A 26,452-nucleotide genomic window follows, 5' to 3' on the forward strand; every position below is an offset into this window, starting at 1 on the left:
AGATGATTAGGGCAGGGTCTTGCATAATGTGACTCGGCAGCTCTGAAGGGAATGTGAGGGTATTATCAGACAGGCTTGATTGTGGTAATGGCTGCTTTGTGCAGTGCTGCTAGCAAACAATGCTAACTCTGTAAGAACATGGACGAGGCTCAATGAACAAGTCTCTCCAACACTGGACAGTGTAGTATTTTTTGTTTGATTGTGAGGGGAAAGTCACATGTTAAAGAGGAACAGAGGCAGGCTGAGAGGGAGGCAGACAGTTAGGTTCAATCTGAGTGACATCAATTAAAAAGACAAGTTAGAGATGCCATGATGTGTAGGTCCATGAGTATATTTATATAAAGGTATAGGTGTGAATACAATATACATATGCATTTATTTGGATATATAGTGTTATAGATAGTATATATGCAGTATTTTATACAGTGTATATATACACACACAACAGTATTGGGAAATTAAAAAATATATGCAATTGAAACATGATATAGATCAGTGGTTCTCAAACTTTTTCACATCAAGGACCTAAACTGACACAAATTAGACCACAGACTCCCATATCATCAGATGTTATCTTTAGATATTTTATTAGATTCTTAAAGACAAGATGGAAGGGATGGGGGTGGATCCCTGCTTCACGTCCTGGATTGTGGATTACCTGACAAGACGACCACAGTACGTCAGGCTGGGTGACTGTGTCTCAGGGACAGTGATGAGCAGCACTGGGGCTCCACAGGGGATTGTTCTGGCTCTGTTCCTGTTCACCTGTATACGGCCGACTTTAAATACAACTCTGAGTCCTGCCACATCCACAAATACTTGGATGACACAGCTATTGTGGCGCGTATCAGGAACGGGCAGGAAGAGGAGTACAGGGATCCTCCTTCTGAACACCTCCAAGACCAAGGAGATGGTCATGGACTTTCGGAGGTCTGGGCCCACCCTTCAGCCAGTCAGCATTTGAGGGAAGGACACTGAGGTGGTGCACACTTATAAATAACTAGGTGTGCACCTGGACAGTAAACTGGACTTGTCCCTGAACACAGATGCCATCTACCTGAAAGGGCAGAGCCGGCTCTTTTCCCTCAGGAGGCTCAGGTCCTTTGATTTCTGCAGTGAAATGCTGCACACGTTTTATCAGTCAGTGGTGGCCAGTTTACTCTTTAATGCTGCAGTCTGCTGGGGCAGCAGCATGTCCAACATGAACACAAAGAGACTGGACAAGCTGGTAAAAAAGGCTGAGTCTGTGCTTAGCAGGAGTCTGGACTCACTCAGGACTGTTGTGGACAGACGCATGCAACGTAAGATGGAGGCCATCTTGGACAATACCAACCATCCTGTCCACAACATTCTGGCAGGACAGAGAAGCAGCTACAGCTGCAGCAAACGTCTCATCTCACTGCGCTGCAGAACAGAGAGGTTCAGGAGATCCTTTGTTCCCACTGTCATCAGGCTATACAACTCAGCCAAAGGAAGCTCCCTTTCATATTACATGTACAGCCCTGTGCACTGTGACAATATAACAATATGCCAACAGTATAAAACACCAGTTCAGTAAATATTAATGGAAACTGCATGTGAAAAGGAGTCTAATTCCAAGTTCTTATAAGATAACAAAATTCCAAATGAAAAGTCCTTCAAGTGAGCAGCTGTCTGACACTGAGGAGCTGATTGTCAGCACCAGGACATACAACAGTGGTGTATCCTGACACTTGACCCGCATCAACTTGTGATGTTGTGTGCCAAGACGCTGCTGGTGTTCCTTGACTTTTGGAGTTGTGACTTGTGTTGTCATAGTTCAAGGGATCAGACACTTTAATGTGATCACTTCATTAAAGCAGCAAGCACTCTGATATTTTGGAAAGATTGTTTTACTCAGAAGTCAAATCAAAAGATTGATTTCAGATTTATTTCTCTGCATGCACAGAGAAAAGTACAGTGGCTCTGAGATTTCAATTCACTGCAACTTTGAAAAACACATGTAAACGTCCCCTGGAAACACCTCTGTTGTCATCTGTGCTACTTGAACATGTTTGTGTTTTGTCTGTTTGAATTTGTCCTCTGAAGAAAAGGGCTGAATAGGGACAAATACATGGTTTATGTTAAACTGTGGTTAGTAAGTGCCCCCACCAGATGAGTGTAATTTTTTTTGACAACTCACTCTTGAATCTCAGAACAGTTTTGAATGCAACACTAAGGAGTTAGTTAGAGGAAATGATCACATATAGAACTGCATGTCCTATCTGAAACATGTCTCATAGTGTGCTGCTGTGAATCACTGGCTTCCTTTAATGTAAACCTACAAACTTATGGACTTTGTAAAACAGTCAGACCCAGCGTTGTCCTTCGAGGTGGCTGTGTCTGTGCTGCAAAAAGCTCCAGTAGCTGAAAGTATGAGTGATGCAGTGCAGCTCTCTGCAGCAGCCAGACAGCAGCTGACTGCAGGTCAGCCACAAACATCAGACCAGAGCAATGTGTGTGTGTGTGTCTGAGGTAGACATCAGCGCTGCAGTGTCACTGCTCATTTCATACATCATCAGTGCTGTATCATCCTCTCTGATCTCTGAGACAGGGAGGGCAGGTTGACACTGCAGGTGACAGGTCGTGACGAAGGAAAGAGACCAAAACTTCAGATGTAATTTCTGTCAATACTGAAAAGCTTTCTTCATCTACCTCACTTCCTTGACCTCACTTCTTTTCTTGTCCTGTCCTAATCAATATTTGACTGCACTCCCTCTCATTCATTCTCTTTCACCTTCACATCGGCAGTTCTGATTCATCAGCGCATGTGTTTGTTTCCCTTACATTTTGGAGAAAATAAACCTGATATAAACTTTGGTCAGAGGACTGAAGTTTTACGGCTGACAGTTTTCATTCTGAACCTCACAGCTTGCTGATGAAAATGACCTTGACAGACAATAAGAAACCATTCCTCAGCTAGAGGTGTCCATGAGCATGATAGTGAGTCCCCACCAGTTCCAGCGTGGTGCTGCAGTGTGTCTGTACGTGACCTCTGACCTCCCTGTGGAAGGAGTAACGCAGTTTGAATGCAGTAAAAATAAGCATCACACAGTGTTTTTCCACAGGAGCAGCAGAGCGCTGGGAGCTTTGAACAAGCTGTGTGTGAGCCAGGATTTAGCTTTAGTGAAGGCACCAAGAGGAAAATGCTGAATCATTTTGCTTCCTTACAGTCCTGGTCTGTTTCCAACTGCAGCTCACTCAGCATCCAAAAACAGACAGGGGACATGTACTTCCCCAACCAGGGACATAGACATTGTTTTGCACTTAGGAAAAGCTACAGTATATGCATATAATGCTTTATTGTGACTTTCGTCTCAATGTCAACATAGACCTTTAAGAAGACCATTTTTCAATTATACAGAATTAAAACATGTTGGTTGCATAAACGTGCATACTGCACTAGACTGAAGATCTAGTGAAGCGTTTTTTCACCGTTTGATAAAGAGTGACAAAATAGCAGAAAATAAGTTAAAATAATGACTTAACTCACAAAGCTAAACTAAAAACATCCTTAAAAGAAAATACTGTAGGTGCACACCTCAAATTAGAAGCATAAGCACTGAATGGTCTGTCACCAGATTTTCATTGAGATGTGACCTGAGAAATCTGTCAGCTTGATAAACTGGCACATGTTGAAGCTGGGGTGAGACAATCAAAATATTTTTAGCCCAGGAGCAAAGCCTTAAAGATAATTCTGGTTGATTTTTTAGATGATATTTCTCTCTCTGCTCTGATTTACTGACGTTTGTGTGACATCTTGTGACATCGAGAGATCTTTGATATTTCAGTTTGAACAGTGAATCTTAAGGTGTCATGCTATCAGGAGAAGTTATGTATTGTCTGCATATGTCCGTTGCTTGTGTTTGCTGATGATAGAAAAGAGCAGAAGCATATCTTGATTAAAACAAAGAGGTCCCAGAATGGATCCTTGTGGGACACCGTACCGCAAGTCATATTTACTACAAGTGAAACCAAGAGAAACAGTAAAATTCTCTATGGAAAATAAGTAATTATTTGATGTTGTGTGCTTCGCCTTCATGAACAGATTTTAATAGAACAGATATTTTTAACTATGAACTTTCATTTTCAAAACATGGCTCATTCAGGCAAAGTTGCTAAATAATGTGATTACCATTCTGTTTGACAGCCAGTGACAAAATGTGAATGTAGTTTGGATGTGATGTTGATTCATTTTGAAAATGTGTTTCCTCTCTGTCTCCTCTAGTCGGACAGTAACACCAGTTTCCTGCGAGCGGCGAGGGCGGGAAACATTGACAAGGTTTTGGAATATCTGAAAGGGGGTGTGGACATAAGCACCTGCAATCAGGTAGGAGACAGATCACAACATTACATGCATCTTTCACAACACCCATATACACTCACACTCACACAACATAGACAAAAAATCATATACTGTGTATTTTGGTGGAAGTGGAAACCTTGTAGAGCACAAACTAAAACACAACAACAACAACAACAACAACAACAAAAATGTAGCAACACAAAGAAAATGGGACTTCTCTACAACCCTCAGTACACCAAAATATAAAATCATACAAACTACTTTTATTAGGTCGACTTCAATAATTGAATTCGACAAAATTTACTTCATAGAGTGCAGTACGAATGAGTCCTAAAACCCAGAAGTGCAGATTGATTTTTTTAATGTGGTTTTGGTCAAATTCGGTCAGACTGAAATAAGGTCTGTGGTTAAAACAAGCACAAGATATTTTCAGGTTTTATTCATGGCATAAAATACATCAGTAAATACTCCAATGCTGATTTCTTGAAGCTTTTACTGTCTGTTAAAAAGGACGGTTGCTAACAAGTGTCTAAATGAGACTACAGAGGTTGTCAGGGACGTTAAATGTCATCATGTTGAACATGAAAACCGATCGACTCACCAGTCCACCTTTACAGCCTCGTGTTTATACAAACTGCCACTAACTCTGTCAGAAGAAAGGCTTTTGTAGAAGAGGTCAGGGCTAAATCAACCAGGGTGATGATAACTTCAACTTCTTTAGCTGTTAAATGTTGCGCTATGTTCTGCGGCTGCTCTGCGACTGTGTCTGTGTGCTGTTTGCTGCTCAGCAGGTAGAGGACAGGTTGTTTATGAGAGCAGAGGTTGCTGTAAAACCAACAATGAACTGTGGGGTTGTCACTTTGTGTAGCGCATGTCACATTACATATGGTCATTACATCCATTTTTGTTGTAAATAAAATTATGCGGCTTCAACTTACAGTACCGTTTAAGTCCAATGTTCTTACTAACTCTTTAGCATACACTGTGTTGAGTGATAGTCATTCTAATGTCTCATAAGGACAACATCAGCATTATTAGTTCATGTTGTCCACCTCTAATCTGCACACACACATTTTGTATTATTATTATTATTATTATCATTATCATATGAAAAGGGCTCCACATTCCTGTAAGGGAATGTTTGACCAGAGAGAGTTTCTTTATTTAGGTTTAGTCATTATCTTGTCTCCTCTAAGCCCATTAGCATTCCAGACATGGACGAAGAGGGGCAGTGAAAGCTGATAGGATGTAAACAGTTCTGTGCTGGCAATGAGCAGCCCGATAAACAAAAGTCACATGGAGTGGAAATCTAACATTTGCCGATGGCACTCTTTTTTTTTATCAACTGATGTGGGATATGCGATCACTTGTGCCCCTGATGATATTTTGGGCTCCTTTGTTTGCACATGTTTCTCTCCAGCTTTGTGTCACAGACAAGTACATATTCAGCAAAGTTTTGAAAAGCTGGGAAACAAAACGCAAACGAGGTGTACTCAGCTGGGTAAAAGTGAAAAGGTAGTATAAATAACAATCACAAACAATTGGATTGATTGTCATAAGTAGTTTCAATATCTATATTTCTTGACATTTGAATCTTCAAGATTTTGAAACCACATCACACCCGAATAAACTGACTGAACTGCATCCACTGAGGACGAAGGAACTCCTTTTATTCGTTTTGTTTTTTGTTTTTGCCACATCCATGTTTCCATGGACCATCCTGAAAACAAGTGACGTTTCTGAACGGCTATATAATGTCAGTTATTTCTTATTATTACAGACGGGAGATAGTGTCTGTGTGTGAGTGATAATGGCCTTTGATGGCCAGATGCTTTGTTTCATCAATCATTTAGTTAGCAAATAAATTGAGATGCATGGTTAATGTCTGTCCACTGGAGACACATTTCAGTGTCTATCCAATCTTCAACTTTGGTGCTAAGATTCATGTTTGTCAACTGCCATCAGCGGTCCAAAGGAATAATTTTTGAGTGTGGAAATTCTTCAAAAAAAAATCATCTGTGTCAGTGAATGGAAGTGAAATGTTCATTAATCAGGTGTGTATGTACAGGATTTCAGACCAGAAATCAGTGATCAATGATGATAATCACAGTTGTTGAGGGCACTTTAAAGGTTGCATCGGCCCACCATCAACATGAAACATGGCACCTCTTTAGAGAGTGATGTCAGACAAGTGGTTAAATGGTAACTGATGCTTGGCCATGAGAGCACCTTGAGATTCAAAAGACCATGAAATCAGTCAAAAGTCGACACCAATGGGATCTAAATGACTCCATTACAGTGATGGAGTACTAGCACTGGTCTGACTGGTTGCAGTAAATCCTTTTTGGTACCGAGGGGACTTTCCTGTTTCCAACTACCTATGAACAGTTATTCTTTGGAAGGACTCCTTCCCTTTTAACTTTGGTGGACGGGCGGTGCATGATGAAGGGGTTGGTGGCTTCCTGAAGGTGAATGGAGGGCACAGTGGAGGGGGTGTACAAAGATAAATAGGGCCCTGAGGGTTTTGAAAGGTTGTGTGTTTTAAAGTGATGTCTGCTTACGCTCCATATTAAACAGTATCAAAACACAGGTTTCTGCCTACGTTAGTTTGACATTGTGAGGAATCAACATGCAGTATATTTATGATACTTCTAGTAATACTTCCTCTCCAAAAAAAAGAAAGAAAAAGAACTCCTCCCTGACCACATGGAGAGAATATTCTTCATTACACTTCTTCTCTGTTGTTGTCCTCTGGGACGAAAGACGGGACCTCGTTCATCTGGGCTGTCTGATAGTCACAGCTGAAAAATAGCTGTCTGCTGTTTTATGGGAGAACAGTGACAGGTGCAACTTCAAACAGACTGTTTGAAGCTTGTTGTGAGATGAAGAACTGTGTAACAGACACCAGGGAATATATGTTTTCCCCTCTTGCTCCATAGGCAACCTACATTTTCTGCACATGCTTTTCAATAAAGTATTATCGTCACAGATGATAGCTAGGTAGCTAGAAAGATAATGGCCCAATTTTCAATTCCTGCTACAAAGCTCTGATTGGTTGAATGTGCAGGGGGTTTGAATCACTGAATAAGATGCACTTGTCTGATGTGTGGAACCAGAACCAGGTTATCGAGTTCCATCACTAAAGAAGAACATTAAAAAATCTGTTAGCGCATCACAAAAAGCCAGAGCACAGCTTAATGAGATTAAAGTCTATGAAACATCCACAGAGAATTATCTACACTCAAACAGATGTATGTCGGATCAGTCAGCGAACTGTGACCAGTGTTTGGATGATGACATGATACTCAACTACTCTGTAACTAAGGTGTTATACAATACACAGATATATTTATTGGCTTTAAATATATCAATTGGTGATTTTGGTGGATAGTTCAGGAGAAACCTGGAAGAGTAGTTTCCAGGATTTTCTATCTTAAAAGTCAAAAGCAATGAGCAACCATTTATCCAGTCAGGTGCAAGGTGCTCCATGTTGATGTCTGACTGAAGGAGATAACTGTATTACACAGTCTTTTTAGTGTCTTTCTCAAGAAAATACATACTGAGCAAAGTGAAGCTTATTTCAAAAACCAGCACCATCACTCAACAAAAACGTTGGTACTAGACAGTGTTCAAGGACAGGGCTTTTTACCATAACATTATTTCTTTCTACAACAGCTGTCAACTACAGCAGAGGTAAGGCTGCTCTAAGATTCTGATTAAAGCTAATAAACTATGGTTAAGATTAGGAAATGGTTGTGGTTACTGCAAGGGTTTAGAGTGAGGGTCAGACATGCTACTGTGATGGGGTTCAGTCTGCTTCTGAATATCTATATATGCAGTTTACTATACCCCATTAACTATGGTGGCTCTTAAGGCCCTTAACAAAACACATGCAAAAAGACACAAACACATTCAGAAAACATCTTCATCAATTTTAGTGTCCCCTGGAACACTTTTGTTGTGTTGTGAGTATTTGCGACTCATGTGTTGTCAAATTGATGAAGATGTTTTCTGAAGTTGCGTTTTGTCTATGCGCATGTATTTTCTGAAGTTGCAGTGTGTTGAGCTCTCAGGGCTACTGTAGTTAAATCTCTTTTACAACATCCAAAATGATAAGTCTCCGTGTTGTGTAGAAGACAATGTTGAAGTAACAGCTGGCAGTTGACTGATTGACTCTAACGAAGAGACTCAGACAGCTCCTCGTTTCACTGACCTATTTTTATGCTAACAAGCACTTCAGGATATGGGGGATAACAAACTACTCAGTCAGACAGAAAAATCATAATCAAAGCGAACTTCAAACACTAACGATTGAACTGCAAATAAATAAATGATATGGCCAACAGTCTAACTCTAATCAGGATCCAACATTTCCATTATGAATAATATAAAGACACAACTGATAAAGATAAATGAATAAACATGGATAATCGTTGTGTAAGTCAATATAATGACGTTCTCCCTCAGACTGGATGAACATTCATATATTCATATCTATAGATCTTCATTTAACAGTCACACACTCACCTGGGGGACGCAAGCCCAGTCTGACTTGTTCCCCCGGTAATGCACTTTATATAGCTACATCGTTACCATGGATACTGTGTTGCCTAGCACTAAATATGAAATATAGAATAATCTCATGAAAATATAAAAATGACACAAATATATACACAACAAACAAACAAAGATAAAATAAAATAAACTAATTGTAATTCTATATAAAAAGATTTCGCTATTAGATTTAGTAACCATTTAAAGCGTGAATTATTTTTACTATTTTATTATTTTTATTTAACATGCCATTATATATGTGTACATGAGGCCCTTCCGTCATGCAGGTTTTCACAGCCTTACATTCCACCCCAGGGCATAAAGGATTTACTGAACATCGGCATTGAACATACAGTAAATCATGAAGTGCAAGTATAATTCATTGGTGAAATGCTATGGCCTCAGAATACAGTGGGGAAGATGACTTGTCCATTTGAAATAGACAAGCTGTTAAGCCTTGGTTTTCTACTTTTCCAGTGAAAATAAAAACCGAAACCACAGGGCACCTTCAGTAAACACAATAAAGTGCTCACTTTTCTGTTCTTTGAACTACTACTTTAAATCCAGCCGTTGTACCAACACAGTGGCTGAGTAATGGCTGACACAAGATCAGCTGAAAGCAGGCAGGTGCATGAACATGTCAACTGATCCGAAAAACAGCAGGAATACATACTCCGCTCTGCTGTGGGACAGATGCCTCCTGCCATCTATGGAACACCTCAGGGCAATGAAAACTCTAGCACAGTCAGATGATTCTAGGACAAGCATTCAGTCTCTTTGGGATCCCACAGGGTGCCTCTGTAGGGACCCTCGGAGTCCAGTGGGATCACAGCCTCAGGGGGCTGTGTGATGAGGGTTAGTCTGGCAGTCACAGAGGAAATTACTTATCGACTCAGCGGCTCTTTTTAAACTGCAGCCTGATTTTCGGACAGCTGAAAGGTTATTGAATCAGTGGTGGGTCACTTGAAGGAGGAAAGGGGGGAACAACTAACCCTACATTCACCCTTACACTCAACTCCTCAAAGGCATGAAGGAAGAGGGGAGGCTGTGAATGGAGCAACGCTTTGTTTGGCTGTCAGATCTATTTCTCCACTTTTATTCTGTTATGAAAGCTGCACAGAGAGCAGGAATAATGCTGTTGAAGATCTCTTAGACAGGAATCATTTGCTGCACAACAGTTTATGTCGAAATATAATTAACCCAGGAAGGCTTTTTGGAAGTTAATTAATCTGAAGAGTTGTATTATGACTGTAGATAGAAAGAAAAATCTTACCCTGTAGCATTCAGGCGTCATGGTGATCAAGTTGGAAACTTAGTGGGGAGACATATAGGTTTTATAATTTGCTTAGAAACATCAATCCCCAAACTATGAGGGTGTTAAGCTGACTTGGGAAAAAGATCTTGGAATATCCCTTCACAAGGAAGTTTGGAGGAAGGTGGTAAAATCTTGGTTCTCCAGGATTTGGAATTATTGGACCCCATCAGACATATCAAGGTTGTGGCTTTAATGTATTAATAACATACTAGAGACAGATTCATTGTGAATCCAGCATTGTGCATCTTTAGTATTTTGTCGCCGGAAGTGAATCTGCGCTCAATGGTGTGTCTCTCGATGGATGAACATGAAGTGTAAAGCTGAACTTTAATAGCCTGTTTCATTTCTCTTTTCTCAGTACTTTATATTTGAAATGTGTGAATATTTTATGTGTTTACTTTGAATTCTTAACAAAGCAATAGAGATTTAATCACACTAAGAACCTCATAAGGTGATAATATGTCAAATATTGTGTTTTCAACTTTTTTGCAACCCCTAGTGGCAAAAGAACATATATAAATAAAATATTGGTTATTTTTACTTCATTTATGAAAGCAAACTAAAGGTGAAATGTCCCTCCATATTCACTCTGAGTCCCCCAGAAATACCTTGGAAACCTTTTTCAGTCTTTTGATTTTACAAAAACACACTTCCCTTTGCCGGTTACTGTTTCTGAGTTTTCCAGCGTCTTGTCTCTCAGAGCAAGCTCCGCCCATCTACTCCCTGCCACCCAATCAGCACATGACACTTGACTGATTTACAACTTGAAACTTCAAATATCACTCTGTACCTCTAAGAAGCCTGTATCCTGCTGAGAGGTTGGCCATTTGCATGAATTAGTCCCACAACTCTGTTCAAAATATTTCTGGTTCTTGTGGTATTTTAGAATGAATCTTCATATATATTTATTGTTATAGCCGTCACAGATCAATATCAAGACAGCCATATTTGAGTTCACAGCACCTCAGAGTGGGAAAAAAGAGGATGTTCATTTGACTTGCACACACACCCACAAACACACAACACACACAACTATTTTTATCTTCATACCCAGGACTGGCTCTCCTCCACAACAGCATAACATGGCACAACATCGAAGCCAAGTTTAACAGCCAGCTTTGATATTTCAGTCTGTCCCCCCACATGTAAGAGTGAAGGACAGAAAGGCAGGCTCAGAAAGTTATGGACCTGGAGGAGGAGGTAAATCCTTCACTGTCCTCTTGGATCTGTCTTAATGCTTTGTCATTTGGTCCCTAACCTTTCTTCCCTCATCTCTCTCCAGAATGGTCTTAATGCATTGCACCTGGCAGCCAAGGAGGGCCACGTGGATCTGGTCCAGGAACTGCTGGACAGAGGAGCGGCGGTGGATTCAGCCACAAAGGTAAGACACAGTATCTTATCAAGGAAGAGTCACTTAAGGAGGGAACAAAGTGAGGTTCATCCACACATCCTGGCAAAATAGGTGGTTCTAAAAGCTAGCTAGGCAGTAACACACTGTGTCCACCATAGTTATTCTCTGTCATTTTATCTAAGTGTCCATGGCATGTACACTACTTTGATTAATTATAGCTGTGTGACTCTACACCTCTACGTCCTACCTTTCTAACCCTAATCACTATTGAACAGAAAAAGAGTTAGCAAGGACACAGCCAATAGCTCATAAAGCTAACTGCCTTGCTAACTGCATTTGGCAAGCTAGCTAGCTTTTCTGGTTGCTAATCAGACAATAGGTTAACACAGTTTAATCAAGTTTATGTGTCTCATAAATGTTCGCAAACTGTGTTTGTTTTGTTTATATTCCAGCAGTGAGTGATATAAAAGTGGATGATGCAACACAGCTAATAATGATAGCTTAGCTCTTGACTCTCCAGCTCTCCATTCCCTTACGTCAGCACGGTCACAGCCATTTCCTGTTTCTTTCCTATTGGTCAGAGGTGCACTTGGCAGGAAAATGAAAATGTTTTTCTTTCCATCTTTAAACATGCTTTCAGATATAGAAATTTCAGAAAAAAAGAATTAGCTTATAATATGTAAAAACATTTAATGGCAGTTGTAACTAAAGCCCCTTTTATACAGTTCAAGGCAGGAATGTTGCGCCTTTATTCAAACAAAGCCGTCATAAGAAGGTTCTCCTTAGTGGTGATATAGCGGAAACTCTGTTTCAAAGGGACTGAAGATATCTGAACCAGCCCTCAGCTTCTGATCTTCTGTCCTCACACTTTGTGGTAACGAGGTCAGGATCTATACATGACAGTTCAACCAGCTCCATGACCACTGAACTTTCTTGAGCGAGTCTAACACCTGCCACTGACACCTGACACTTGACAGGCACTTAGTCTCCTTACTTACTCCCTACTTAGTCTCGTCTCCTAGACCACTCAGTGTAGGTGCTCTGAATTCTGTATGGCTGTTATATTTCCATTGTAAGAATTTAGCTCTTGTTTTTATCCACAGTGATTTTTGATGTGACCATGATTCTGCTATGGAATATAGCATGACCAATCGTTTTTGAGAAGATCAGCTCCAGGTTTAGGACTGACATCATTCACTGAGAAAAACAAGCTTCTACAGATGAACTCAGTGTAGGAATAGAGCTGAGGAGCAAGTTGAGCACTAAAGAAAAGTGATATGGATAGTGGAGTAGTAAACATAGAGCAATGCAGATCATTCCAACTCCTGCAATTAGAGAAGGTCCAGACTGTTTACTGAGTAAGGCTCCAGTGACTCTTGTTTATGTCGCTCCAAAATGCAACTACATGTACAGTGGTAAGAGCAAGTCAGTGAACCTTTTAGAGATTCCTGTTTTTCTTCATTAACTTGTCATAAAAACTGATCTGATCAAATGCAGACAATCACAGTGCCTCTAAGCTAATAGCACAGGATTATGGATTTAATAACCTCCATTGGCTCCAATAACCTGAAACCAGCTCTTCCACTAGCTGTTGATCAGAGCTGCTCAATATTCAGGAGGTTTGGAAGTTCTTCCTTAAAGAGCTGCCTCAGCTCAGACAGATCGTCAGGATGTCTGGTGTGAGCGGCACAGCATCTCTACTGGATTAAGGTCTGGGCTCTGACTAGACCACTCCAGGAGGTGGATTTACTTAGATGTTTAGGGTCATTGTCCTGCCACATTAGCAGCTACTCGTGAGCTTCAGTAGGTGGACAGACAACCTGACATTAACCTGGAAGAGACCTTGATGAACTTGGGAATTTAGTGATGTTTTTTGGAGACCAGTAGCTTCCTCTGTGGTGTCCATGACAGTACTCCATACTCCATGGTCGGTGTATGGTAGACTCATGAACACAGATTTTAACCAGCTCCAAAGATAAACACTCCTCAGCCTTTATTGTTGACATGACTGAGAATCACAGTCACATACTTTCCTCTTCAGTCCTGTACAGTAGATTTTTTAGCAGGTCTTTCCATACAGAGTTTGTGTAGCTAAACATTGTTCACCAACAGCTGAGCTTTATTTCTATAGCTGTGTCCCAGAGTTTCCAAGACGTCAAATATGTAATTCTATGTATATGTGCTCACGACAGTGAAGCATTGGTACTAGAACATATATAAATATATACAGAATTCATACTGTATCTGTGATATTGGATCATATAGAGTGAGTTTTTGTGGCACAGGCATCTTAAGGGAACACTTAGTAGTCACCCAGAGGTATAAGTTCAGCTCTCTCTTTGTACTAAACACAGTATTAGGCTTGGGCTGATATTTAATAATATCAAATATTATGATATTTCCTGCCATATGCAATATCTTTCATACAAAAAGAATGTCAGTTTTGCAGTTTTGCGGTCTGCCCTGCCTGCTGAGTCTGACCTTCATTTCACTGCTTAGCTTGCTGCACATATTACCTTGGCATGTGACAAGCAATAATATCACACATATATATACATACTGTGTATATATATATATATATATATATATATATATATATGTATATGTATATGTATGTGTATATATGTGTACTGTATCAACATATTAAATTTTGGATATCACCCAAGCTTACACAGTATCGCAATACATTTGCAGCCATTTGACAGTTAATTTGAGATTGGAAGATTAGTGACAGATTGGTTACAATACTCAATTACTCATTATTGCAACTGGACTGTTTAAAATTCACGGATACAGATCTTTTAATAAGGTTAGGTCATAATGAAAACTGCTGATAAGAAGTGTGGAGCGTTGTATTTTAGAAATCAGCCCTATTTCTAATTGTTCTTTCATGTTTTCTATCGATCCAGAAAGGAAACACAGCACTTCACATATCCTCCCTCGCTGGTCAGGCTGAAGTGGTGAAGATCCTGGTCAAGCGAGGAGCTGACATCAACGCACAGTCTCAGGTGAGCCCCTGAGGTCTGCAGCTGGAGGTGTTTAATGCTCTCATCCTCTTCAAAGTCACTGAGAATAGCGCCTCTCGGATTACTCACCAATAATATCCATGGAGAGAGAGCCATGGTTTTATTTGGGGTTGTGTTCTGTGGATGATGAGTGGGTGTTTAAGATTTTTTTCATAACCAGTAGTTTATCCATTAACCTGATGTACTTGCCTGTGTGCTGTAGAATGGATTCACTCCTTTGTACATGGCCGCTCAGGAGAATCACCTGGATGTGGTGCGATACCTTCTGGAGAATGGAGGCAACCAGAGCACTGCTACAGAGGTGAGATGACCTCATTGGACTGTACCATGTCCTCACGTATACAGTATACTGTGCCACTGTCAAATTATTGATCAAAAGCTCTGTAAATGATCGTCACTGCCACTGGATGCCCCACTAGACCAACAACATCTCAGACCCAAACTAACGCTTCATTGGCCACAACCGCCCTTCCCTCTCTTCACATTCTCCATCAGCAAGGTGTTATGAAGCTCAGTGAAACTGTCCACTAAACACATAACAAGACGCCCAATAAAGTTACTGTGAACATGACAGCCACCAAAAACAACCTAACTACAACCATTAGCCCACGCTAGCATTTTCTGTGGTATGCTCCACAGCAATTCTGACATTTAGCCTGCTAGCGATAGCAACAATTGTTGATTACATTTATAATAGTGGTATACAGCAAGTTAGTTATAATAAACAGCAAGTTAGCTAACGTTATCATGTCTATTGTAGCCGTCACTAATGAAAAAAGACATGTAACATTACGACCCATCAAGTTACTGACACATGGAGAAGAAAAAACTGTTCTGGTCAAGCTGGACCCTTTAGCAGCTCGTAGGGTTCTCCTATCAGTAAAACCAGACCAGTAGTGGCTCCATGGTTGGACAGGGAAAGAAATTCAACCCTGGATTCATCCGCTGGGACCAGCTGCATGAATGACACTGACAGAGTAGGTAAAAACTACCAGCTGAGGGGGATACCAGCTTGTAGTCCCCATGTCCAGTCCTCCTGTGCTCTGGTCTCATCTCTTTCTTTGTCTGAGGCCTTTTCAGATGAAAAAAGTGTTTTCTTCCATGGAGGAAACACTGCAGGGTTATCACCTGAATGCTGTGTACTGCACTGAGCCAATGTTTATTTAACAGGAGGGACTCATGTGCATGTTAGTGCTAGTTAGTGTGCTACCAGACCCATTACGCCATTACTTCACTATATCTTTACATGAAAAATATTTGCCTGCTGCTGTGTTATTGTTTAAAATCTAATTTACAGAACATTAAATTAGCACTAAATACAAAGTAGATATGAGGGTAGATATGACGGGGATGTCATCATTTTGCAGTCATGTCATTGTAATTCATTCTGTGGGGACATGAACGTTAGGACCAAATTTCATGACAGTGTTTGTCTAGACACAAAGTGGTTAGGCCCTTCGAGCCCTGCCACAGGGCAAGGCTAAAGAAAAGATGAATTTACCAAATCAGCTGTTTTAGGACAGGCAATTCTAACCCTATATATTGTTTTTTACCCAGCCGTCATTAGTGAATGTATTTGTTCTTGCAATTATTTGACATTTGGCCATTATTTGAATAACAGTTTCTATTTGAAAATGTAATGTATCAGTACTCATGTAATATATTTCATCCAAACATGTCAGATGTTTGAAATTACTGCTTTTTACTGAATAATCCTGGATTAAGGATTTCTTGAAAACGATATGTTGCTAATCCTGGAACTTCTCTTTCATGTCTTGCCTCATCCAGGATGGCTTCACTCCTTTGGCCATCGCCCTCCAGCAGGGCCACAACCAGGTGGTTTCTATCTTACTGGAGAACGATACTAAAGGCAAGGTCCGCTTGCCCGCCCTGCACATTGCCGCCCGCAAGGACGATACCAAGTCAGCCGCCCTGCTCCTCCAGAACGACCACAACGCTGACGTCCAGTCTAAAGTATGCCCATAGCACTGTTTGACTCAGAGGGGGCTGGCATGTGTGGAAATTAAGCTAATGTGATGCTATGTGTTTGTGTCAGTGTGTCCATACTGAGGTTATTCCAGCTAAATGAAGTTTGTGGGAGTTTGTCCGGCTCTAGTGCATTTGGCTAAATAGCATCCGTTGATATTTGAGGTGCAGAATGAAGAAGTTAAAGTCTTGAAAACCAGTCGCTTTCTGGTTTCTATGGATTTTGGCTTCACTAACACTGGGGTTCACACAGTTTGTCCAATAAGTGTCTTTGAAAGGAGACACCTCGTTTATATCTGCTATTGAAATGTGATCTGAATAAGTTATTCTATTGATCAACAATCTGATCTCCATTATAACAGGCTGTCATTATGCAAAGAGGGCGAGTAGGTGGAAAGCTGGCAACAACAATTACATTGAAGGTGATGTTACAGTACGATAGTGTGGATTTGGTGGTGATGACATTGTGATGAGGTTTATATCCACTCTATGATCTGGCGGCCAACAGCAACGACGTTGCTGCCTTCCCAGGGTCTTGATGTTTCCATTCACTAATGTAATGTGTGGGAAAACATTTCTACCAATGGTTATGATTGTTCTAAATACAGTGGTGACTGAATCTGAATTGCTAAGGTTACAGTTTGTGGTATGAAATTTCTACCCACAGAGACAAGTCATCTGCTTTCTGTTCCAGTGTTGTTACCCCTTTCGGTACTAGACATCTGACTGGGTGGTCTTATTGGTCCCAGAGCATCATTAGTATCTGGATGGAACAAAAATATCAGGCCTGAGAAGTAGACTGGATTTAGAAGAACTTGACATTTTTTATAGGCCACCATTGTTTCGTTTTACTGTATACATAGTTGGAGCCAGATTAGCTCAGCTTTACTCAACATTGTCTCAACATTTTAAATACATTGTAAGTCATATTCAGTCCTATAAGGAGTTTTGGGGGGGATGTACTGTGATACTGGATGGCAAACTCACATGATCAGGATTTAGGAAGTTTAGGATTTCATGAAAAGTGGCTTCTAGTGTCCCAGTAGCAAATAATGCCTGTTTCTAGGCAAGGACAGTTTATTTATACAGCACCACTGAGACACAAGGCGATTCAAAGTTCTTCACAGAGGCATTGTAATACATTACAAATGAGACATTAACATGACATTTAAATTGCTTTTAAAAGACAACACAAACAGGGCAGCTCTATAAGTAGAAGGACGCCATTACAAAACCTCTTAGAGGGGAGGCCAGGGTGAATAATTGGGTCAACAAAGCGTGTGACTTTGACTCAGGAGTCCACAGTTTGCATTCTGTATCCTAGCAACAGCCCATAGGTATTTAGTACATGTTTGAATAAATCTCTCAGCTTAACTGAATATGCTAAATTATTGTTGTCACTGACAGAATCAGTAGCTTCCATATTCTTTCATCTCAGCTGTGACACACTCGACTTACAGTAGTGCAAAAATCATTAGGTGATACCTCTATTGTTAATGAGCATTTGCTTGTACAGGTTTACTTATTGGTTGGACTGTAACAACAGAGCCAGCCCTATAAATGCAAATGTCTATGACTGACTGACTGACTGATAGAGTTGACTTATTAAGTCACACCATTGGTCAGCCGAATGCCATGTGACTGAGTCATGAAGTTACACCATTGGCAGAATGAATTGGCACAAATAGTTTCTATCAGGGGACATTTATGCAGTGATTCTAACTTTACCAGCTGACACTAGACTAAAACCAGCTGATACTAGACTGAAACCAGCTGACACTAGACTAAAACCAGCTGACACTAGACTGAAACCAGCTGATACTAGACTGAAACCAGCTGACACTAGACTGAAACCAGCTGATACTAGACTGAAACCAGCTGACACTAGACTAAAACCAGCTGACACTAGACTGAAACCAGCTCTTCTCACTGAAGAAATGCTATGAGTGCTGATGCAGTCTCTTAAAAAATTATTTGAAACAGCAAAGTGACTTTAAACCATGACCTTTATCTTCCCTAGAACTTAAACAAGCAGTCTCATTTGACAGGTCAGGGTCATGACCTGGGTTTGTTTTCCTGATGAGTTAACTTTGTGTTCTTGTGAGGGGCAGAGACAGGAAGTAGCAGTTCCTTGTTATAGCACCACAAAACCCATAACCCTGTTAGAGAAGAATATGGGGTTGATGGTCAGATCAACAAAGCATGTGACAGTTGGGAGTTATTGGATGCAGAATCTTTAAGCATCAACATCATCAGTGTCATAGAATGAATCAGTAGTTGTTTAGCATTGACTGTCAGCTCAGCTGCGATGAACATTAAAGCTTCATAAAACAATAATGATTTGATAACTTCACAATGTTATTAATAGTGATGGTTGTGGTGGTGAGATCACTTAGCTTCGAAAAAAAATGGACAAACTGTATTCTATTATTGTGGAAGAGGCATCAGGCAAGCGGGGATGGAAATTCAATATTTTAATTCTCTTAACAACAGACTGTCTCTGGTCAGTCCTGTCAGATGGAGGTGGTATGACAGATTTGTCATTGTACAACACTGATAACGTGTTTTGTTTTTTCTTATTCAGATAAAATATTAATACCAATCACAGCAGGTGTAAATAGGGTCCCAGGAAACATATGTATGATTTAGTGTAGACTGAAGAGCACTAACTTGTGGTGATGTACTTTTGTACCTGTGTATCATGTGTTTGTGTTTCCATCAGTCTGTGTCTTTCTTCCTCTCTCTCTCATTCAGTGTGTCTGTGCCTGCCACATCACTGCTGGTCCTGCAACTAACTGGGTCTCTCCCTCTTTTTCCTTTCTCTCTTTAAATGCTACCACTCACACACTTCCCCCCCATCACCCTCTCCTACCGCGCCGCGCTGGTGTCTAAGTGTAGCACTGTCCACTGCATGGAGTGTGCCACTGTCTGCAGGTTGAATGGTGATGATATCTAAGGCTGCATGCAACCACAGAAGGGGGGCAGGGTTGTTTTTACTGTTGTTTGAAGGGATGGGAGGGGTTTGAACTGATAATAATCCGGTATTGGTTAAAACTCACAATTACCCGTCAAGGAGCAAATGTTTTCAGTTGTGACTGTTTCTCTGATACCGGATAGTGGCTTTAAGTGACGTGGCTGGAGTGAATCCAATGAAGACGAACTCCATTTACTGCACCACACCTGCCTGAATCTTAATACTTCTGCAGGAGCTGCAGTGTATTTTAACATGCTGCCAGTTATGTCCATATGTAACTAAACTAGCGTATATGCATGCATTTAGTATAATACCATATTTGATTCAGCTGTTGTGGTGCAGCTCCGCTCAATATGACTCACAAGGAAGGCCCACAGGAGAACTGCTATAAATGGCCTCATGTACAGTCACGCTCACACACATGTAACACATACACACACATTAAACACATGTTGCTCTCACACAAGGGCACAGCTCTAATCAAACACCTTGGGAAAACGTTCTGCTTACATAACTGCTCACTAAACAGGTTCCTTTTGAAAACTGCAGCTGTCAGAGTTTTCTCTTGTGGTCAGCTGAGATACTGTTCAATAAATTTAGATCCTTTAAGCGAAAGTGATAACTTATTACAGCAAGGGTGTTGTTTTTGTAGTTTTAGCTATTAATCCCATTAGTACAAAACTGTACTAACCATGTTAATTGGGTAAAAAAGGCACATTCAGGTTGTAAACAAACTCCTCAGTTAGCTGAACTTATTTGGAGGAGAAAATGAGGTGAACAATAAAGTGTTACCTTTCAACCGTCATGTATTTGCTGAAGTTTTGCACACACACAAACCGTTTTCCTGTTTTTAGGTAATTTAGATAATAAGATGCTAAACTGCCCCTGACACTGAAACTAAGATTAGTAGCTACAGGGTTATCATTACTGTTAGAACCACAGACTGTAAATAAAGATGGATGTAGCCTCCGTGACATCACCCTAAGGTTTCTGCAGGGTGGTTCTGAAGCTCAAGCTGTTTTCAGGGACCACATCCTTCTGAGGATGCAGTCTATGATGGCTACGAAGGGCCACACTTTCGTAGGAAGGTGTGGCCCTTCGTAGCTGTCGTAGACCGCAAAGGCTAAACCGAAATGAGACAGTCAGGTGTACGGAGGATTTTCGCTGTGCGTCACTAGCTGTTCCCGCTCTTATTTTTGTGTGGCTCTTGTCTTCTAGCAGCTTTCTAAAAAAGAAAAAACTTGAGGTTTTAAGGCCCATGGTTTTAACGGTTGTACTATTAGCTGTTGCATTGAGCTGAGACCCAATACTTACATTTAACAGTGTAATCCTCAGGCTCTCTGTCAGTGTTGTTTTCTTTCATTACCCGGGCACAATGAATCTTGGGATAGGTTGTCCACCTGCTCAGGAAAAGGACATAAAGAGGATTTGTAAAGGGTCACGCAGCTGTGACGCATTCTGTCTTCACAATACAGCCTCTGGAGGATGTGGCCCCTGAATTGGGACACATGCTTCTGAGTGAACTGCTCCACCATTGCCATTTTGTTAGTGTCTGACTCCGCCCCTAACTCCCAGCTAATCCAAAAATGGACAGAGAGGAGGGGTGTGGGTGGAGCTAAGACTTGGGTGCATGGGTGGAATCACACCCTCAGCCACCTGTCACTCAAAGAGGACATGCCCTCATTTATATATAACTTTAAGTTTAAATATAATGTGAACAGGTGAGTTATATAAACAGTTATTAGCTGTCATACTAGACCAAGTAAAGGTGTAACTCCAAACCCCTGAGTGTACTGAAAGGAACAAGGGTTTATTTTGCTCCTTATGAGTTCAACTTTTCATGTGTCACTTCTTTCACATTCTGACAGTTTGACCAATAAAAAGACATTTTTCACTAAAACATCAAAGACTGACTAGATTGCTCATTCAATGGCAACAGTGTATACTTTCATCAGTACCTTTAAACTTAAAACGTCGCCACTTGAAATGCATTGTGCGGTTTTGTAGTTAATTTAGGCCAATCCACTTAAAATTATTATTGATCATAGATGATTGGACTCACGAAAATATCACTTTGGCTTCTGGGAAGCTGCAATGAGGATTTTTCACTATTTTTCAACATTTTTGACCAAATAATAAATCGCAAAATCAAATAACAGATGAACTGATAATAAACAATAGTTGCCGTCCTCCAGGACCCTTTTCTGTGTGACAGATTTCACCTATGTGTGAACTTAGCTGCGCTGGCAGGACACCTTAAACGGGAGTGACACACCCCAGCCACGTTGCTTGCCAGCTTAGTATCTGACTGTGTAGCTGCCTCTGAGCTGCTGATACAGTGTCATACAAGCCTGACTTAACTGATGTTTCCCTCCTCATTCCTCCTGCTACAGATGATGGTCAATAGGACTACTGAGGTATACCAATGCTCCTTTAACTCTCTACAGATTCACTATACAGTACCATCTCTTTGTCTTTGTCTTCTCTTCCACTGTTTATTTCTCTCACTTCCACAGCACTGCATGGTGTAAATAAAGAATCGTTTGGTTCATTTTACACTTCCCACAATTTTCTGTTAGTTTGGTAGTATAAGAAGCCACCATGCACGGCTGATAGGAATGGCCACACCACTGCCATGTGTCCTGCATTCAGGCACTGCACACCATCTGCTGTAGTTGTCGCTTTGGATTTTTATTATTCATACTCTGTTTGCATTTTCATTCCTTCTTTTCAGTTTGTATTCATTTTTGTTATCGGCTCTTTTTTTTTTTCATATTTGATTCTCAGTTCATTTACAAATATCTCTAAACAACATCTTTATTGAGATGTACGGTTTATTGATTTATTTTAAATGATTATATTTTCCTCCTGTAAGGTTTTGATTTGATGAATACTATGCTGATGCATCTTTGGAACAGCTACGAATGTATATTGTCTATGGGTCCGTCTTGTAATCTGTTGTACTGCATGACTTCTAGAGATACACTATGAAACAGCATTGGTTAAATGACTGCAAATATTACAATATACTGTTCCACATTTATGGAAGTCCAGCACTGCCAACAGAAAAATGAAAACATTTAATCAAATTTAAATATTTTTTGTTTTTATTTTTATAGATACTATAAAATGCATTGTTACTTCCGAAATTAATACTTTTTATGAATAATTTTCAATATTCTCCAAAGCCTAAATAAAAATTTAAGTTTCGTTTTCATTTTCAAATCAGCAGAAAATGTACAATTTATGTAATCTTGAAAAAAGCAAACTGGACTCTGACATTTGAAAAGAAATGAAGTGGTGTGCATGTTTTTTTTGTTTTTTTTACTAAGTTGAATTTTATTTCCTCTCGGAGGTTCTGATGATGGACTTTGTCAGATTTGACAAAAGAGGCCTAGGGAATCTTTCCATTATAAAAATGGCCATTAAACACAGCAATAATCATTTGATTGAGCTAAAATGAAAATATAATCCGAATTCATCTTTACAATCCAGTTTTTCAGTTTAGAGTCAACATTGTCCACCATTTTGAAAAATTTTGATTAATAGTAACAGTGTTTTGTTTTGGAGTAAACTGAAAATTTCCTGTCAGTGGAATTTTTTCTTTTTGGCAGTAATTGTGCATGTTTACACATGATAATTGAAATGCAAATAATTTCTTTTCTGCCGTACATAATGAAAATACAAATTTAAATTAATTAAATTATTTCATTTTAATATTGGCAACTCTGGTTTTCCATATTTAACAGCTTCCTAAACAAGTATTTCAAATGCATGCATTTCTATGAAAGATTTGTAACTTACTGGACTATAACTTTAGCTCTTTTACAACTACAAACAATGCTAATCATTAACAGCATGGGAAGCTCATAATGTGTTTAAAATACTAAACTGCTTGGCCAAAGATTTGGCATTGAATAGCATGTTGCATCCATGCTGCCTTAATTTGCACCATTCTAAGCTTTTGACTGTGTAAAGTTTGAAACCATCACGTTAGCCACTGTATTCTTCACACTTTTGTAAACGACTTTTTCACATTAAATCGGACCACACTTACAGAACGGCAAGGTAAGGCAAGAATTTCACAACTACTCCAACCTGCTCTGCAATCTCTAACTTTTCTCATATATTTCTCATTGCTAACTCTAAGACTTTATGACATACAGTTAACATAGTGCAATGTGGTGATGGGAACTCTTCCCCACTCGTTATGTGCCACTCTATGATTTTACTATCATTTGATTTTGGGTATCTGATATTGTTTGTCCATTTTCATGTCAATCTCTGTGCGTGTATTTCTCTTTGTTCTGCTTTTGTTTTGGTCTTTTTCATTTTGGTTCTTGAAGCCAAAGGTTTTCTTTCATTTTGGTTTCTGTGGTTGAAAACCTGCATGGAGGTGATGTGACGAGTGTGTTTTGGGGTTGTATGTGTGGGTGCTTCATATACTGACTTGAATATTTTCAAAATTATTTTTTTCCCGTGACTTTTACATTTTCCTTTTTTTTCAGTTTACCTTTTGTTCACCTGTGATGCTTGATGCAACTGCTGCATGCTGGGAAGACTCAAGGTCAAGAGGCGCGGGTCAAAGTTTAAGGACATGAAGTAAAAATCTGACCTCTGTCCTCCTCTCTGTGTGTCTGTCTGTTTCCTGTCTGTCTTTCAGAGTGGATTCACCCCTCTGCATATCGCTGCCCACTACGGGAATGTCAACGTGGCCACGCTCCTGTTGAACCGAGGGGCGGCAGTCGACTTCACTGCAAGGGTAGGATACCACACACTAGGGGTTTCACAGAATAGTCGACTATTCGAATATTACAACCACTAGTCGACACTGTGCATTGCTGTAGACTAATCGTTCATCTGTGATTTTAGCACGGTGCAGTAATAAAGCAGCGGCATCTACAATGCATCTACAGCAGATATGCAGCAGGGGGCGCTGTGGGTATTTGCTGTTGTAGTTGTAGTTGTTGACAAGTCACACGTGATACTGTTGGGCGCTAAAGCAGCAGAAATGCAGCGAAAACAAGAGGCAGAGAGAAACATGACTGTACGCCCCGATGCTCGACAGTCAACAGTGTGGAAATATTTTACCAAGGCAGATAAAACCGTCAGCTGCAATATATGTAAGGCTACTCTAAAGTACCACCGAAGTACCAGCGCTATACATAACCATTTGAAGCTACACCCGCTCATGGTTACCAAGAGCAACAACGAGGAGAAGCGCCAACAGAGGGAACAAAGCAGGCAGACGACAATCGGAGAATTTTCCAAGCGTCCGATCACCGACCACAGAAAAAGGGAAATAACAGGTCTGTTGGTAAATTTCATTGTGCTGTCGCTGGAAGAGAGCAGTCGTCATGCAGTCAAACGGTATCTCCAGGTCAGACAAGCTGCTGGGGATTTAGTCCAATCAGATCGCGGCTCATTTTTAAACAGCCTCTCAGAGCCAATCGAAGGCATTGGTATTTCACCTACCCCCAGGTTGGTCCCGCCTACACCCTTTACTGGTTGTATGAGACGTTTTTGACGATAATTGATCATTGTTATTGGGTGAAAAAAATATGATAGATCTCCCGCGATTAATCGACTAGTCGACTACTTTTTGGGAGTAGTCAATGACTACAAAAATACAGCACTCGTGAATGCCCTACCACACACACACACACACACACAGTCGTGTTTCCTAACCTTAAAGAGATAGTTGAGGTCATTTGACGTGGGGTTGTGTGAGGTAGTCATGCATAGTCAGTGTGTTACCTGCAGTAGATTCAGATCAGTGCGCTGGCAGTTTAGAGAAGCAGCAGGGAACACGGAACGTTACCAGATCAATGTGCTGCTGTGGGCGGGGCCAGAAGAAAAAAACGTGTTTGACACTTTTAAAAGTTGCCCACCGAAACAATCCAATACCTGGTTCAATGTACACTTCATGTAGAATATTTTCAGCACATATCTTCCTATCAAAACACCACTTTCCTTTGGTACTACATTTTTCTCGATTGCTGAAATACCATATTCCTATGCACAAGCACACCTACAGCACGCACTGTGTTACGCCGCAGGTCAGCTGAGTGAACTTGAAAGAGCTAAACTTCACTCTGTTTGCAGGGGATTGTTTCAGTGACTCAGCCACATGTTTGAGCCTCAGTCAGACCCAGATTCAGAGGAGGAGTCTGTTGAGACCAGAGCCAGAGACCAGCAGACGTATCAGAGCGGTTAGCATAGTTAGCATCTTTTATTTGTTTATGTTGTTTGTTAGCTTGTAACTGACAGTGGCTGACACAGTGTTAGTGGTTGTGCTGATGCTAACTCTCTCTCTCTGTACTGACAAGGCTTCAGGTTTATTTAGCCCCGCCCCCCGTCCCCACAGGTTGACAGGATTGGTTCCTTAGGTTTGTGACGTATGAAACCCTGGCTGTCTGAATCTGTTTTTATGAGACTGTCATTGGTTCAGTGCAGTTCAAGGTGGAAACACTCAGTCATGGTGTTGATGATTATTTCTCTCATCATATGACTTGTATTATATAAAAACATCATATGGATGTTAACATGGTTAAACCCTGTATTTTCATCAGAGGGTCTTTAATATAGTTTTCGCTCATTTTTAAACATTGTTGACAACTTCATTTGGGTAGTGAACAACTTGAAGCAATTTTATATTTAGCTCAGGTTTTTGTACTTTCATGTGTTGTCACATTGGTGAAAATTTTTTCTTTTCTTAACTGTCCTGGGCTCTAGTGGGCACCAGGACAAATCTGATGATGTACTTTTGAGTCAGCAAATCTGAAGTCTGAGTCCTCGTCTACCCCCACCCACCCCGCTGTTGTCCTTTTGTCCCCAGCCTCATCACTGTGTGTGGGCTCAAGATCTACAAGCGCTCACATGCACACAAAGAAAACCCTCTTCTAGTGGGGCCTCCTCTTTT

General features: G+C 40.5%; 1 protein-coding gene across 1 annotated transcript in view; it reads left to right on the plus strand.

Moving 5' to 3' along the window:
• The window catches only part of ank2b (ankyrin 2b, neuronal), a 104,941-nt gene that overhangs the window by 22,428 nt on the left and 56,061 nt on the right, over positions 1 to 26,452 (plus strand). Inside the window, 7 exon segments of the mRNA XM_056369936.1 lie at positions 4,247 to 4,348; positions 11,476 to 11,574; positions 14,454 to 14,552; positions 14,773 to 14,871; positions 16,359 to 16,544; positions 21,924 to 21,947; positions 24,194 to 24,292. Of these exon segments, the coding sequence (XP_056225911.1) occupies positions 4,247 to 4,348; positions 11,476 to 11,574; positions 14,454 to 14,552; positions 14,773 to 14,871; positions 16,359 to 16,544; positions 21,924 to 21,947; positions 24,194 to 24,292 (708 nt within the window).

This window comes from Seriola aureovittata, chromosome 23 (genome assembly GCF_021018895.1).
Source record: "Seriola aureovittata isolate HTS-2021-v1 ecotype China chromosome 23, ASM2101889v1, whole genome shotgun sequence".
Taxonomy (NCBI): Eukaryota; Metazoa; Chordata; class Actinopteri; order Carangiformes; family Carangidae; genus Seriola; species Seriola aureovittata.